The sequence below is a fragment of the Eupeodes corollae genome, chromosome 3, assembly GCF_945859685.1.
Source record: "Eupeodes corollae chromosome 3, idEupCoro1.1, whole genome shotgun sequence".
NCBI classification, from domain to species: domain Eukaryota; kingdom Metazoa; phylum Arthropoda; class Insecta; order Diptera; family Syrphidae; genus Eupeodes; species Eupeodes corollae.
In genome coordinates this window covers 60,148,742-60,161,868 of record NC_079149.1, presented here as the reverse complement: position 1 = coordinate 60,161,868, position 13,127 = coordinate 60,148,742, and the positions used below count along the sequence as shown (strand labels likewise).

General features: G+C 33.4%; 2 protein-coding genes across 2 annotated transcripts in view; both read right to left on the bottom strand.

Annotated features, from left to right (window-relative positions):
• LOC129949652 (uncharacterized) overlaps nt 1–13,127 on the bottom strand; it is a 180,856-nt gene that overhangs the window by 16,771 nt on the left and 150,958 nt on the right. The window lies entirely within an intron of this gene.
• LOC129950499 (acanthoscurrin-1-like) lies at nt 7,181–7,574 on the bottom strand. The gene is made up of 2 exons (XM_056062435.1): nt 7,566–7,574; nt 7,181–7,498 (listed from the first exon to the last, which is right to left on the bottom strand). Exons 1-2 carry the CDS (start codon nt 7,572–7,574, stop codon nt 7,181–7,183), a joined length of 327 nt encoding a protein of 108 aa, XP_055918410.1.

The window sequence follows — 13,127 nt, the reverse complement described above, 5'->3', positions numbered from 1 at the left end:
GAGTTTAATACTCATAATCGTATTAAACGTAGAACTGGTTCTTTGAGACTTGGAATTGTACGGAGAGGTGATCTTACGGTAAGGACCCCAGAAAATATTGAAAGAGTGCGTCAAGCAATTGAAGCCAGCCCTCTGGGGTGGCATTATTAGAAACTTCAATATTAGTCCTTACTTGGACTGTCACCGTCAACACACTGACTTCAAAATCAATCTATCGTCAGGTTTTTGTGATAAAACCTTTTATAAAAACAAAATTATATTAGGCTTTTTAAGGCAATTTAAATGCATGAAACCCTTACTTCGATATTCAGTATAAAAATATTCAGTTCTTTCGTCCTTTCTTATCATTAGATGTCATCCCCTGCCATACAATAACGTTAAAAGAACGTTGAAAATCGGTTCTAAACGGAAAAACCCAAAAAGGTGTAAGAACAATATATGATCTCATTACGAACACCAAGTTTTTGTAATATATTGGAAAAAATATAAAATAATGTTATAAACGAATATTTCTGAGTATTTGAAGACATTATACAATATATGTGTTCACGAAAATAGCAGTGCATCATAGTTCTGCATCTATAACGTAAAAAGTAAGAAAAACTAATAATTTATGTGAAACTATATTAACATTATAAGCTTACATTTAGTACTTTGTTGCATAACCATCGTGACATTGAGTCCACTAAATTCTGATATCTCTCGACAGTAATTTCGTTCCACAAATCCTGCAGTAATTCCCACAATTCTTTCGAATTCTTAGGTTTCGTTTCATTGACCGCATTCTTAACATCCTTCCACAATTTTTCAATGGGGTTTAGGTCGGGCGGTTAAGTGGGCCTCTAAATAACTTCTTTTCCTCGTACTATGATTTTACCCTTTTTTAAGTATGCTTTGAGTCATTGTCTAATGTCTTGTTGGTATTCTCAAAGCAACGGCATTTTCTCTTCAGCATATGGTAACATAACCTCCTCGAGAATTTGTACATCTTTAATTGCATCCATTATACCGGCAATGGGATAAATGGATTCAACTTTGTGGTATGAAAAGCAAGCAAGTTTCACTGTTTTCAAAGTGTACCGTGGATCGTTTCCTACATATTCGCGAAGACCCTTAGACCCAAAAACAACGACTTTTTGTTTCTCTAAATCTTATTGAATGGATCTGTTCAGCTACATAACTGAGCAATTTTCCTTTCAGTTCTTAAAGTTGCCATCTTTGCTAATATTTTATAATTACCTATATTCTGTTATCTTGCGAATATTCAAAACTTCAAATAGTCAAATATTTACTTACCGAAAATATGACACATTTTTAACATTAACTATAAAAGCAAAGCACTCCTATTTTAACGAACACTATATTCAGAGCGTTTGAAATAAAGTGTGTTTAAAGGGAAAAGTAGAGTTAAGGCCCAACTATAATAGGCATAAGCTAGCATAGGCGTGAATAAGTAAACGTGAGAATACAAAGAATCTCAATACGAGTGAACATAATGGAGTCTAGCTCCGTTTCGTTCAATTTTTCTCAGTTTCGTTAACTTAAGCACTGCAAATTAAAATATATTTTTTTAAGAAATATGATCACATTACCGTATTCCAAAAATCTTGAGTTGATCCACCTAACTCACCTGGTCAACGAGCCCACCCGAATAACGGACGTTGAAGGTCGAGCAGAAAACACTCTTGACACTCTCTTACCTCTGACCCTAATAAGTACACTGATAGTGTTCTATCTCCTCTCCTCGTGTCAAAACTATTCAGTTAAAAAAGAGCTCCTAAGAGAACCTTTTGGCAATACGAGAAAGCCAACTGGGACGGTCTCAATAAACTTCAATATCTTTAAGTGATCACTATGCTTCCTCGATAGTGACGTTGACGCCAGCGCTGATATGATCACAAGTTGAATTCTCCTGGGAATAAGAACTTTTATACCGAACAGGGTTAAAAGTATCAGACCCAACGAAAACGCATGGTTCGATGCGAGCTGTAAAGAGGTTATTAGGGCCAAGGAGGTAAGTTTCCGTTGCTATAAAGCTAACCGTACTGAGGAAAGCCGGAAAAAGTTTAAATAAGGCAGGAATGCCTGCAACGCCCATATTCGACGGACCAAATTTTTATATGATCAAAACTAACGGCAAAAATACTGCAATGTCCGAAAGGCAGACAAATTTTTTGGTCATTTGTAAAAAACATGAGGCATTTTTTCTCTTCATCGGTTCCTTCGCTCGTTGTCAATGACACTCATTTTATTAGCCAATCTCCTTGCTAGGCAGTTCGCCGCCAATTCTACGCTGCCAGTGAGTCTCATGACTCCGCCTGTACTTGAGCGAGTTAGTGATTCTATGGGACCAATCTTTTTTCGCACTCGTACTGTGGCGATCTAAACACACATAAATCCGCTGGTCCGGATGGTATCCCCGCTATTGGTCTGAAGAAGTGTTCTTCAACGCTGGAAAAACCACTACGTAAGCTTTTTCATCTGTCCTACTCCTCAGGTTCGAGGAGTTCGTTCCGAGAGGATGGAAAACTGCATTTGTACAGTTCATCCCCAAAAAAGGTGAATCTTCCTCACCCTCTAAATACCGACCGATTGCACTTACGTCCCTTCTTTCCAAGGTCATGGAAACGCTTATTAATTATCAGCTCAAAAATTATCTTGAAGATCGAAAGCTTCTTAATGACCGTCAGTACGGCTTTCGAAGAAATAGGTCCACTGGTGATCTCATGGTTCATCTCACTGAACAGTAGAGCAAATTTTTACATCGCTTTGGAGAAAGTAAGGTTATTGCACTTGATATTTCAAAAGTATTTGATACGGTTTGGCATCCAGCTCTCTTATCGAAAATGCGTGCTTTCGCTTTTCATGAATCCTTGCTTCAATGAATTAGTAATTACCTTTCGGATCGTTCAATGCAGCAGTATTGGATATTCAAGTCTGAAGTCCATAAAATAAATGCTGGTGTGCCCCAGGGCTCTGTTCTATCTCAAACTCTCTTTTTCATTTTTATTAATGATCATTGTTTCGCTGACGATTGTACTCTTAGCTTTTCATATTCGTTTTCAGACTCACATCCCTCTTTTTCGGATGTGGAACTGCAACGACAAAATATTATAAGCTCATTAAATTCTGACTTAAACAGCATTGTACAATGGGGATATACCACCCTTGCCATTATCCATGGATGGCACTTGCATCAATGAGACTGAACATCTCGATATTCTCGGTATGTGTGTCACCAACTACCTCTTGTGGAACGATCACATACGCGATGTCGCCAAAAATGTGTTTGGGTTTCCTTAGGCGATGCAACAAATGTTTCACACCTTCTGATCTGGCTGTTATCTACAAAACTTATATACGTCCAAAGCTTGAGTATAACTCCCATCTCTAGGCTGGTGCTCCTGCAACTTACTTAAGCCTGTTAGATAGTATTGAACGAAGAGCATTTAAATTGATAGATAATATCATCGTAAGTTAATTTAATTCACTTGAACATCGTCGTAAGGTTTTCTTGTCTGACCCTTTTATACCGTTATTTTAACGGCTTGTGCTCTAGTGAAATAGCCAGGTGTATTCCTCCCCTTAAACAGTTCAACCGTAATACTCGCGTTTCTAGGAATGCTCATCAGTATACCCTCGAGCCCAACTTCGGCCGTACTGTCAAATACAGAGATTCGTTCTTTAGCCCTACTGCGCCAATGTGGAGTGCCTTACCACACCATGTCTTTCCTAGTCATTGCAATATTTAGGAATTCAAAACCAATATGCACCGACATCTCCTTTTAAACCATCTCTCCTCTTCTTAGTACTCACACTGTGCCTCTGCATAATAAGGGTAGTAATATCCCCTTGAGTGTATGCTTATTATAAAAAAAATCAACAATTTCTATTTCATTTCTTTGCAGTTTTTATAAAATAATCTGTGCTTGATCGGAAACCATACTATTTGGAGAATCTTTTTATCATTAATATTTAATAAAATTTCTATCCCATTTCCTCATTTTATTTTTGGAATATGAACATAGCTTCTTTCTCGAAATGTTCGAAGAAGTTCCTTCAAACGTGTTTTAATGACGTTTCACATCTCAAAAGTAGTCAGAATAGCTCTTGAAGGTAGTCTGTTTTGAAAGTATGTCAAAATGGCTTCTCCTCAAAACTCCTTTCCCATCTCTGCTTCTATCAGCTTACAATTTTACATGAGGATTTCTGACTTGTGATTAAAAACTAATAAACGACAGTATATCGAGTGTATTCATTGACTAAATTAGCAAAGATAGAAATACGGTACAATTTAAGTCTAAACACCCATGATTAATTTAAGAAACGCAGGATTGTCTGAAAAATACTTTATTATCAAAACATGTTTAAATTATCTTTGTTTAAACCATTTTTGTATCCGCTTAAAATTATATTTTTAGTATAACTTTTATAAGCCTAATGGAATATTAATTAATCACTTAAATCTGTTCCCTTAAAATTCCAAACAAAAAAATAAATATTTTTTGAATCTAGTCACACTAATAATAAAATAAATTAAAACAAAAAATCAAAACCAAAACAAACATCGATCTCATCGAATGATTCTCACTCATTATTAAAAAATTATCATCTAGTCGTTTGGTATTATTCCAAACTTTAAAAATAAGAATTTTTGTATTTAATATTTTAAAACAAACAAAAACCGCAAACATTCCGCAAATTGTTATTGCAGTGGATCTCTTAATTTTAAGTCATACAAAGTTTGTAAATGTATTTGTATTTACTTTCGAATTGATTTATATTCTTTTCTTGTTTAATTATTATACAATGTAATATCAACAAAAAAAAAAAGAAGTACTTTAATGTACAAATTTGTATCCACCAAAATGAACAATAAAAAAAACATTTATTCAATAAAACTAATGAATTTTAATATTTATAATATAACGGGAACAGGAACCGGCAACGGCACTGGAACAGGAACGTATCCTCCATATCTATAGCCATATCCATAGTGCCCATATCCATATCCTCCGTAATAGGGACGTCGAAGCGGTACAAAACCTCTACCCCTGCCGTATCCTCGATAACCTCCAAATCCTCGACCAACTCCGAAACTTCGGCCACCACCTCCAAAACCTCTACCCCCATAACTCGTCATCACAAAAACAACCAAAAAGAAAAACAAGATCTTTAACAGGCTTAGAATTAATTTAAAAAAAAAAGTTAAAAATTAGATCTAAGACCTCACTTTATTCATGATGAATTCAATTTTGTCCCGGATAAGGTGAATGATGAGGATGCACTGCGAGTCTCAGATTGAACTGAAACCACTTTCGGTAAATGTATGATACTTATGAATAATTATTATTGTTGGAATTATTTAAACAATTAACACATTGATTGAATTTAGTTGGAAAATGTGAATGGTTCAGTATTATGACGACTTATTTTCGGGGAGTTACCGTGTAGTTTTTAGTCATACAGTTCTAAATGTTCGCGTGATTATACACTGGTCAACAAAATTTTAATTTTTTTTGCCACACGGACTTTTTTGATATTTTTTGCTTTAGTTGGTGATCATAAGAAAAAATAAGTAGATAAACCAAAATTGTTGGCCAAAGATTTTATTTTATTGAGTAATTTAAAATATTGCGAAATAAGACAGATCTTTTTAACCAAAACTGTATTTTTTATAAATGACCTAATAAATCTTAGATTTTCTTCCATGTTTCGCTTCTGGTTGGTCCCTTTTAATTGCCCAGCAATAATCCGCTAACATATTTGGGTTCCATTTGCCCTAGTACCGCTTTTCCATATTCAAAATGTGTTGATGGAACCTCTCACCGTGCTCGTCGCTGACAGGCACTTAATTGTCAGGAAAAAAATCCAGATGGGAGTCTAAAAAGTGGATCTTAAGTGACATGTTGCAACCCAAAGCTTTAAATGTCATTAACAGCTCGCTAACCAAATCCCTGTAGCTGTCACACTTGTGGTTACCCAACAAATTTGCAACAGCATTTTTAAAAGCCTTCCATGCAGATTGTTCTATATAGCTTAGTTTTTAGACGAGATCCAAATAGTTCTGATTGGTTTTTGGAAAAATTTAGATTCCGAACTAAATCATTTAAGTCTCCTTGAGTTATGAAATTTGGCACGTTTGCGATTCCTTTAAACTGAAAGTCATCGTTCTCGTCAACACATTTACCTGAAGTAGATGGGTGTGAATGGTCATTCCCAACAGACGTAGTTGCAACTAGTAATAGTTCTGGCAATTTTTTACAATTAGAGACTGGTCTTATAGATGAAGATAAGTTAGGGTATTTATTTTAGTATTTTTTTTCTTGTATTTTATACCGTCTATGTCAGTGAGACAAAAATAGCAATCCGAAACGTGACCTCGCTGTTCAGTCCATATCATGGGTACTGCAAACGGCATAGTTGAATTTTTCGCACACGTTATGCAACAGACATAAGGAGCCCAGGATTTGTCTTGGTGGGCGACGGTAAATCCAAAATATTGATGATAATACTCCAACACAAGATTTGTAAAAATTCGTCTTTGTTTTTTGAATGTCAGGATCATTGTTGCACTTCCTCGACATGTTCACAGGGTTAATAACAAAAAAATGCTAAAACAAAAAGGTGTTACAATGAAAAAACACAAATATTTTAAAAACGGTTTACTTGGAAGCGCTTCTGTTAATTTGCTGCGTAGTACAAGTTTTAAGTTATACCGTATCACGACAAAACTGAGGCTAATTGACACTTGACCATTGTGATTTAATAATAAGACTAGATTGACAAAACAAAATTAGCTATCAAAGTTCGTGTGACGAAACGAGTGTTGACCAGTGTTATTTGTGTTTTTTTGCACTGCCTTGAAATTTTCAAAAGCATTTGAACCCTACTGCATTTAAAAAAGTTCAAAAGTAGTCAAAATAATAGGTAATTGCCTTAAATAAATAAATTAATAAACTGTGATTTGACAGCAAATTGTTTTAATTTCATAACGACACGGTTAAAGGATCAATACTTATGTAATCGTGTTTTAAAAAAATAGGCATCTCGAAACATATTTTGTTAGCATTTATTTAAACAAATATATTAACAAATAAAGAGAAGGAGAATATAGAAAGCCATAGCGATAATATATGCAGAGGACTTATGTCTAGTCACCATATTATTATCCATGCCACTAAAAGTAGGGTCGACGAAATGGGGGTACAAAACCTCCACCACCACCTCCGAAGAAAGGAACACCCCCACCATATCCTCTCCCTCCTCCAAATCCTCTTCCACCTCCAAACCCACCACGCCCTCCACCAAATCCTCTGCCTCCACCACCAAAACCACCTCTTCCACCTCCACCAAAGCCACCACCACGACCTCCACCTCCTCCAAAGCCACCACCACGACCGCCACCTCCTCCAAAACCACCACCACGTCCGCCACCTCCTCCTCTTGCACTCGCATAAGTCACCATTGCAGCAATGATTAGAAAAAACAACAATATCTGGAAAAGGTACAACATTTTTAATTTAGTTTGAAAAAGCTTTGTGTTCGTTAACAGGAAAACTTACTATTTTCATTGTAGGCTAAATTCAAAAATCAATTAAAATGATTGCAACTGGAAGTCTCAAAGCAAACTGTTATCGATTCTGATAAAACATCTTACTAAGCATCATTTTCAATTTACGAATATAGTAATATTAATTAGAATATAAGCTGTTAAATTATTTTAACAATTAGCGTTGAATAATTTTGTTTTGGTTTTGTATCATTCATACGATGGCGATGCGACGTCGTTATGACGATTTAAATCCATTATAGCCTGCGTTAGTGTTGCTATCAGCAAGGTTTCGAAATTCATTTAAAAAAAGAAGTTAAAGATCTGCGTGGTTTGTTTTGTTTTAAAATAGGAATTCAATACTATCTAAAATTTACTTCATCCATTTCTAAATTAGATATTACTTACGTTATTTCTACGACTCACTGATAATGGAACGAACAGTTGATAGCTTAAAAAGAGTGTGTGTGCTTGATGTTTCAAAGACCTTTAGAAAAAGGAGGTGAAAACACTGCTGAAAGATGGCTAGACATAGATAAAATAATAGCTTTGCTCATTTAACTTAAACAAAAAACAATAGGCTCGGTGTTTGGGAATACGAATAAAAACTTTAAATTTATTTCAAAGATATCTTTAACAACTTGTTCTTAAATTAATTAAGTTAAATAAGGATTAAACAAAAACCTTGACGCGGGATTTTCAAAGAAGAAATTTAATTTTAATATTAAAAAAAATTAAATTTTGTTTAGAGAAATGAATGGATGTTCTTTTCATTGCAATTAACAGCATGAAACTTTTATTTATTAATATTGTACGCTTACTTAAGGGGGTATAAATACCCTTACAATGATTAAAGATAGTGTAAGTAATTAGGAAGGGAAGACATTAACTACTAGAAATGAGATACCGATGCACATTGATCTTTAATGTCTGCACATTGTAACGAGTTGGAACTATCGAGTCCGGTAAAGTGTTCGGGAGTGTATAGGAATCCCGCTTTTTAAAATTCCGATTTTAAAAAATCCCGAAAAAAAGTAATAAAATTACGTCTTTTAATACCGATATTTATAAATCCCTCTTTTGGAATCCCTCTTTTTCAAAATCCCAATCAATTGCAGTCCCGCTTTTTAAAATCCCGTCAAATCCCGACAATCCCCCTTTTTTTTACAAAACACGTGCATTACTAAATAACAATAAGAATCAAAGGTTTTTATGTTAAATAACTTGACTAAAATTTAACATACATAATTCGTTAAATACTAACGTTAACAGTTCTAAAAACTTAAACTAGACTGTTGAAAAATATTAATTTGCAATTTATACTTTTTGTAATATCATTTGGCTAATTAATAAAAGAGTGAAATTTATTATAGATTTCAATTAATTGATTTAGGGGGCTATGTACACCATAGTATTTAATGGTTTCTGGAGTCTTATACTGGAACGACTAAAATTAAAGTTTAAACTACCAAGAACTGATAATTTGTCCGGTTATTATTGCAACAATAAAACAAAACTGCAAGTACTTCCTATGATTTGTCAAAGTAGGAAGATTGATGCGAGAAATTCTTTGTGAATAAGGCGGTAATATTTGAATATCATGAAACCGCTGAAGGGTTCGTAGACAAAAACGCAAAAATCTTTTCTGAATAACTTGTGACTTGTACGTCGAAGTAAGGTACAAGCATGTTCCAGGACTGGTCTCACAAATGAAACAAAAAGTAATTTTAAAACATATGGATCACGGAAATTACGACCAAATCTCTTAATGAAACTCAGAACTCTATTTGCTTTTTTAACTATGAAGTTAATATGTTCATTAAATGTTAGTTAAGGTTCGAAGATAACCCCCAAGTCAGAAAATACATATACTCTTCTTAAAGGACAAGAATCAAACATGTAACTTAAACCGATTGGAACTTTTTTGCGTGTAAATCTCATGGTTTTACATTTGTCAAAATTTAAAACAAGACGATTATTATTGCACCATTCCCTGACTAATATTAAGTCTTTTTGCATGAAAAGACCGTCAGATGTAGAGTTAATTTTTTTTAAAGTCATCAGCAAATATTAGGACAGATGAATTTTGTATGATCAAAACCAATTCATTTATAAATAAAACAAATAGAATAGGTCCAAGGTGACTACCCTGGGGGACACCAGAATTCAAAACAAATGAACCTGAACAGTCATTACGAAATTTGCAAATATGAGGAGATCCAGTTTATGAAACAATCGTTAAAACCTTGCTGTCATAGTTTTAAAAGTAATGCTTTATGACACGATTTGTCAAAGGTCTTGCTGAGATCAGTAAAGATACAATCTAATTGTTCACGTTTTTCAAAAACATGTAAACAAAAGGACGTAAAGTGAAACAGATTAGTAACAGTTGAAGGCTTTTTAAAAAAAACAATGCTGGTTTTCACAGATCACAGAGAAAAGAAAGGACGCTACATACGATTGACTCAAGTAATTTAGGTATCACAGATAGTTTAGCAATAGGTCGGAAGTTCATTATTTCGTTTTTAGAACCTTTTTTGTGTACTGGTATCTTTTTTCTTTATCTTTCAGATAAAAGAAAACAGTGAGTTACTTAAAGATGTGTTGAAAATAACATTTAACGGGTGTACTAAATACACAGCACATTTTTTTAAAACGGATGATAGTACACCGTCGTCGGGAACAGGACTAAAACATTCGTCAAGTTGTAGGATACTATTAAGGACAGTATCTTTACTTATAACGAAATTTATAGAATCTAAACTAATAGTATTATAATCTACAAAAGCATCTTTGAGTTAGTTTGCAAACATGTTCACAACTATTCTCGGCTCTTTACTATTTGATGTCGAATAATTCATTAAGTTAGGGTTTTCTTCTTACGATTAACGAATTTCCAAAAACTATCAGGATTATTTTTAAGGTTTAATTCAATTTTCCAAATGTAGTCATCATATCGGATGTAAAAGTAGTCAGTGAAAAGTTGTTTTATTATAATGAACGTCCTATAATCATCATCAGTTCATGTTTAATGATACTTTATCCAAGCTTTGTGCCTTTTGTTTTTTAAGTTTTTAACGTGAGAATCAAACCATGGTGGAAAACTCAAGTTATTCCGAGTATTTTTAAATGGAATCGTTTTGTAGAAACAGTCAAAAAGAGTTTAATAAATTTTTTTACAGATATCGTCAATATTTAAGTTACAAAATAAGTGATCCCAATTGATCGCACATAATAAGTTAAAAATAAGGTTTTCAAAATTACACCTACTTAAGTTTAATTCTAGTTTGTTGTTATTAGATAGCATATGAGGTGAAGCCATGTTTAAATTAAGTGCTATGTATAATGCAGGATGATGACAATCTTCGTCCACAATTTTGACAGCAGAAGAAATTGCAGAAAAATACCAGATCGAGTGTTTTTCCAAAACGGTTCTTCACACCATTTAGTTGACTTAAGCCACACGAAGACATACCATCTGTTAATAAAAGCTCATTTGAAGATGATGCGTTTATTGGAACGTAGAAGTTATGGTCGTCAATTTGAATCCAATTGAGATTAGGTAAATTGAAATCACCAACAACCAGTACTTCGTATTATAATATCGTTACTTGTTTTCTTTCAACTGTACATAAACATTCATTTTTGTTTACAATATTAACTTCTGAACAAAAAATATGCATCCTACGGTAAATCTACCTCCGATAACGGTTTTACTGCTATCGTTGACTTTGTTCGTTGTATTTTTTTTTTGTTTTTGTTAAAGGTTACAATAAAATGAATCTACAAAAATATCTCATTTTTTAATTTTTTTCTAATTTCGAACTCGGGATGATAAAAACGGGGATTATAAAAAGCAGGATTTTAAAAAAGGGGATTTTTAAATCGGGATTTTAAGAAACTCAAAGTATTTCACATTGGTGTAGTGTGACTAAAAAAAACAATCTCTGTACTTTAGAGCACGACCGAAATTAGGCTCAAGGGTAAACTGATTTGAATTCCTAGAAGAATGGATTTTACGGTTGAACTGTTTGAGTTGAAAAATGCAGCTGGCTATTTCATTTGAGCATTGTTTACTAAAATAGCGATAAAATTATGACAGACATGAAACCTTACGACGACAGTGCTCAAGAGCTTCAAAATTTGTATCTAGCAAACTGTCACCTATAATTTGTAAAGCTCTTTAAATTAAAGCCAGATTAGAATTTGTAAAAACTTCTTTCGGAGAAAACTTAAACTCTTAGTAGATTTTTTGGCGACTTAATATTATATTTGCTCGCTCCACAAGAGACAGTTTGGTGTTATGCATGTACTTAGAACTGAAAGCTGTTCAGTACCAACCATGCATAGTGGTATTGGGGGAGGATTAGGCTTTTGCGACAGTAGGCAGCATCTAGTTTTCTTTACGGTTTTGATTCCCTATTGGACAATGCTGTCAAGATAAGAATTTAATGAACTTATCGTACCCTGCTATCCGAAAAACAGGAATGAGAATTAAAAAAAGAAAATGAAAAGCTGATGGTACTGTCATCAGCGAAACAATTTATTGGGTTTTGTTAGCGTTGAAGAACACCTCTTCAGAACAATAGGTGGGATACTATCTGAGCCAGCAGATTTGCGACAACTCTGTTTACTAACGTAATTTGTATTGAAAAAAACCTACAAGAACAACTACAAATTTTATTCGACTTAAACATCTTGAGAACAAATCAATATTTTTAACTCAATCAAAACAACAAAAACAAACTTTTAAATTATGACTTTTTTATTTTATGGCAGAAAACTTGTGTTCTCAAAACATTTTTAATGTAATTATGATTTTTGAGTTTTTTACGATTAAAACCGATTGTTTTTTTTTTTAATTTAAGAAAAATTCATAATATTTTGTTTTCATATATTGGCTTGTTACTGTATTATAAATATAATATCTCCTGTTACTGTATAGATTGAATTATTATTATTAATTACGTTTCTAAATTTGGGTGCAATTGGTCAAAATATTTAACAGCTTGTCAATTATGATAGTTTCACTAAAAATCTCGTTTCATTTAAAACTCTTTAAGAGGTTATTTTATCTGCAGAAAACCCAATTTGAAACTTATGCGAAAGTGGTATGACATCTCAACTAAAGTAACCTAGCTACACCTTTTCTATGTCATACAATTCATAGTCGTTGCGGGTTTGCTACCAGCAGAAGTGTTATCAAGTTATGAATTACACATATTTGTTTTGAAATATAATGTCAGTTGTGGTTTAAGAAAAACCAAGTCGATTAAGATTAATATATATGCGCTAATAATTGTTCAGAGATTATCGTGTCTACTTGGCAAGAAATTAATTTACACCAATCTGCAGTATTTTTTGGAGTTTCTGTAGTCAATCAATTTCAAAAAAAAATTACAGAAAGGCATTCTCTACTATACCAAAAAAATAAGTAAAAAAAAAAAAGAAACTGCAAGTAGCCTTAAGACCCGTTTAACTAGCCATTTCCCAAGCAATTAGACAGCTACAAGAAACTATTAAACCATTTGGTTTTTCATAAAATTGTCTTTTCAAACTTTCAATTATATGACTT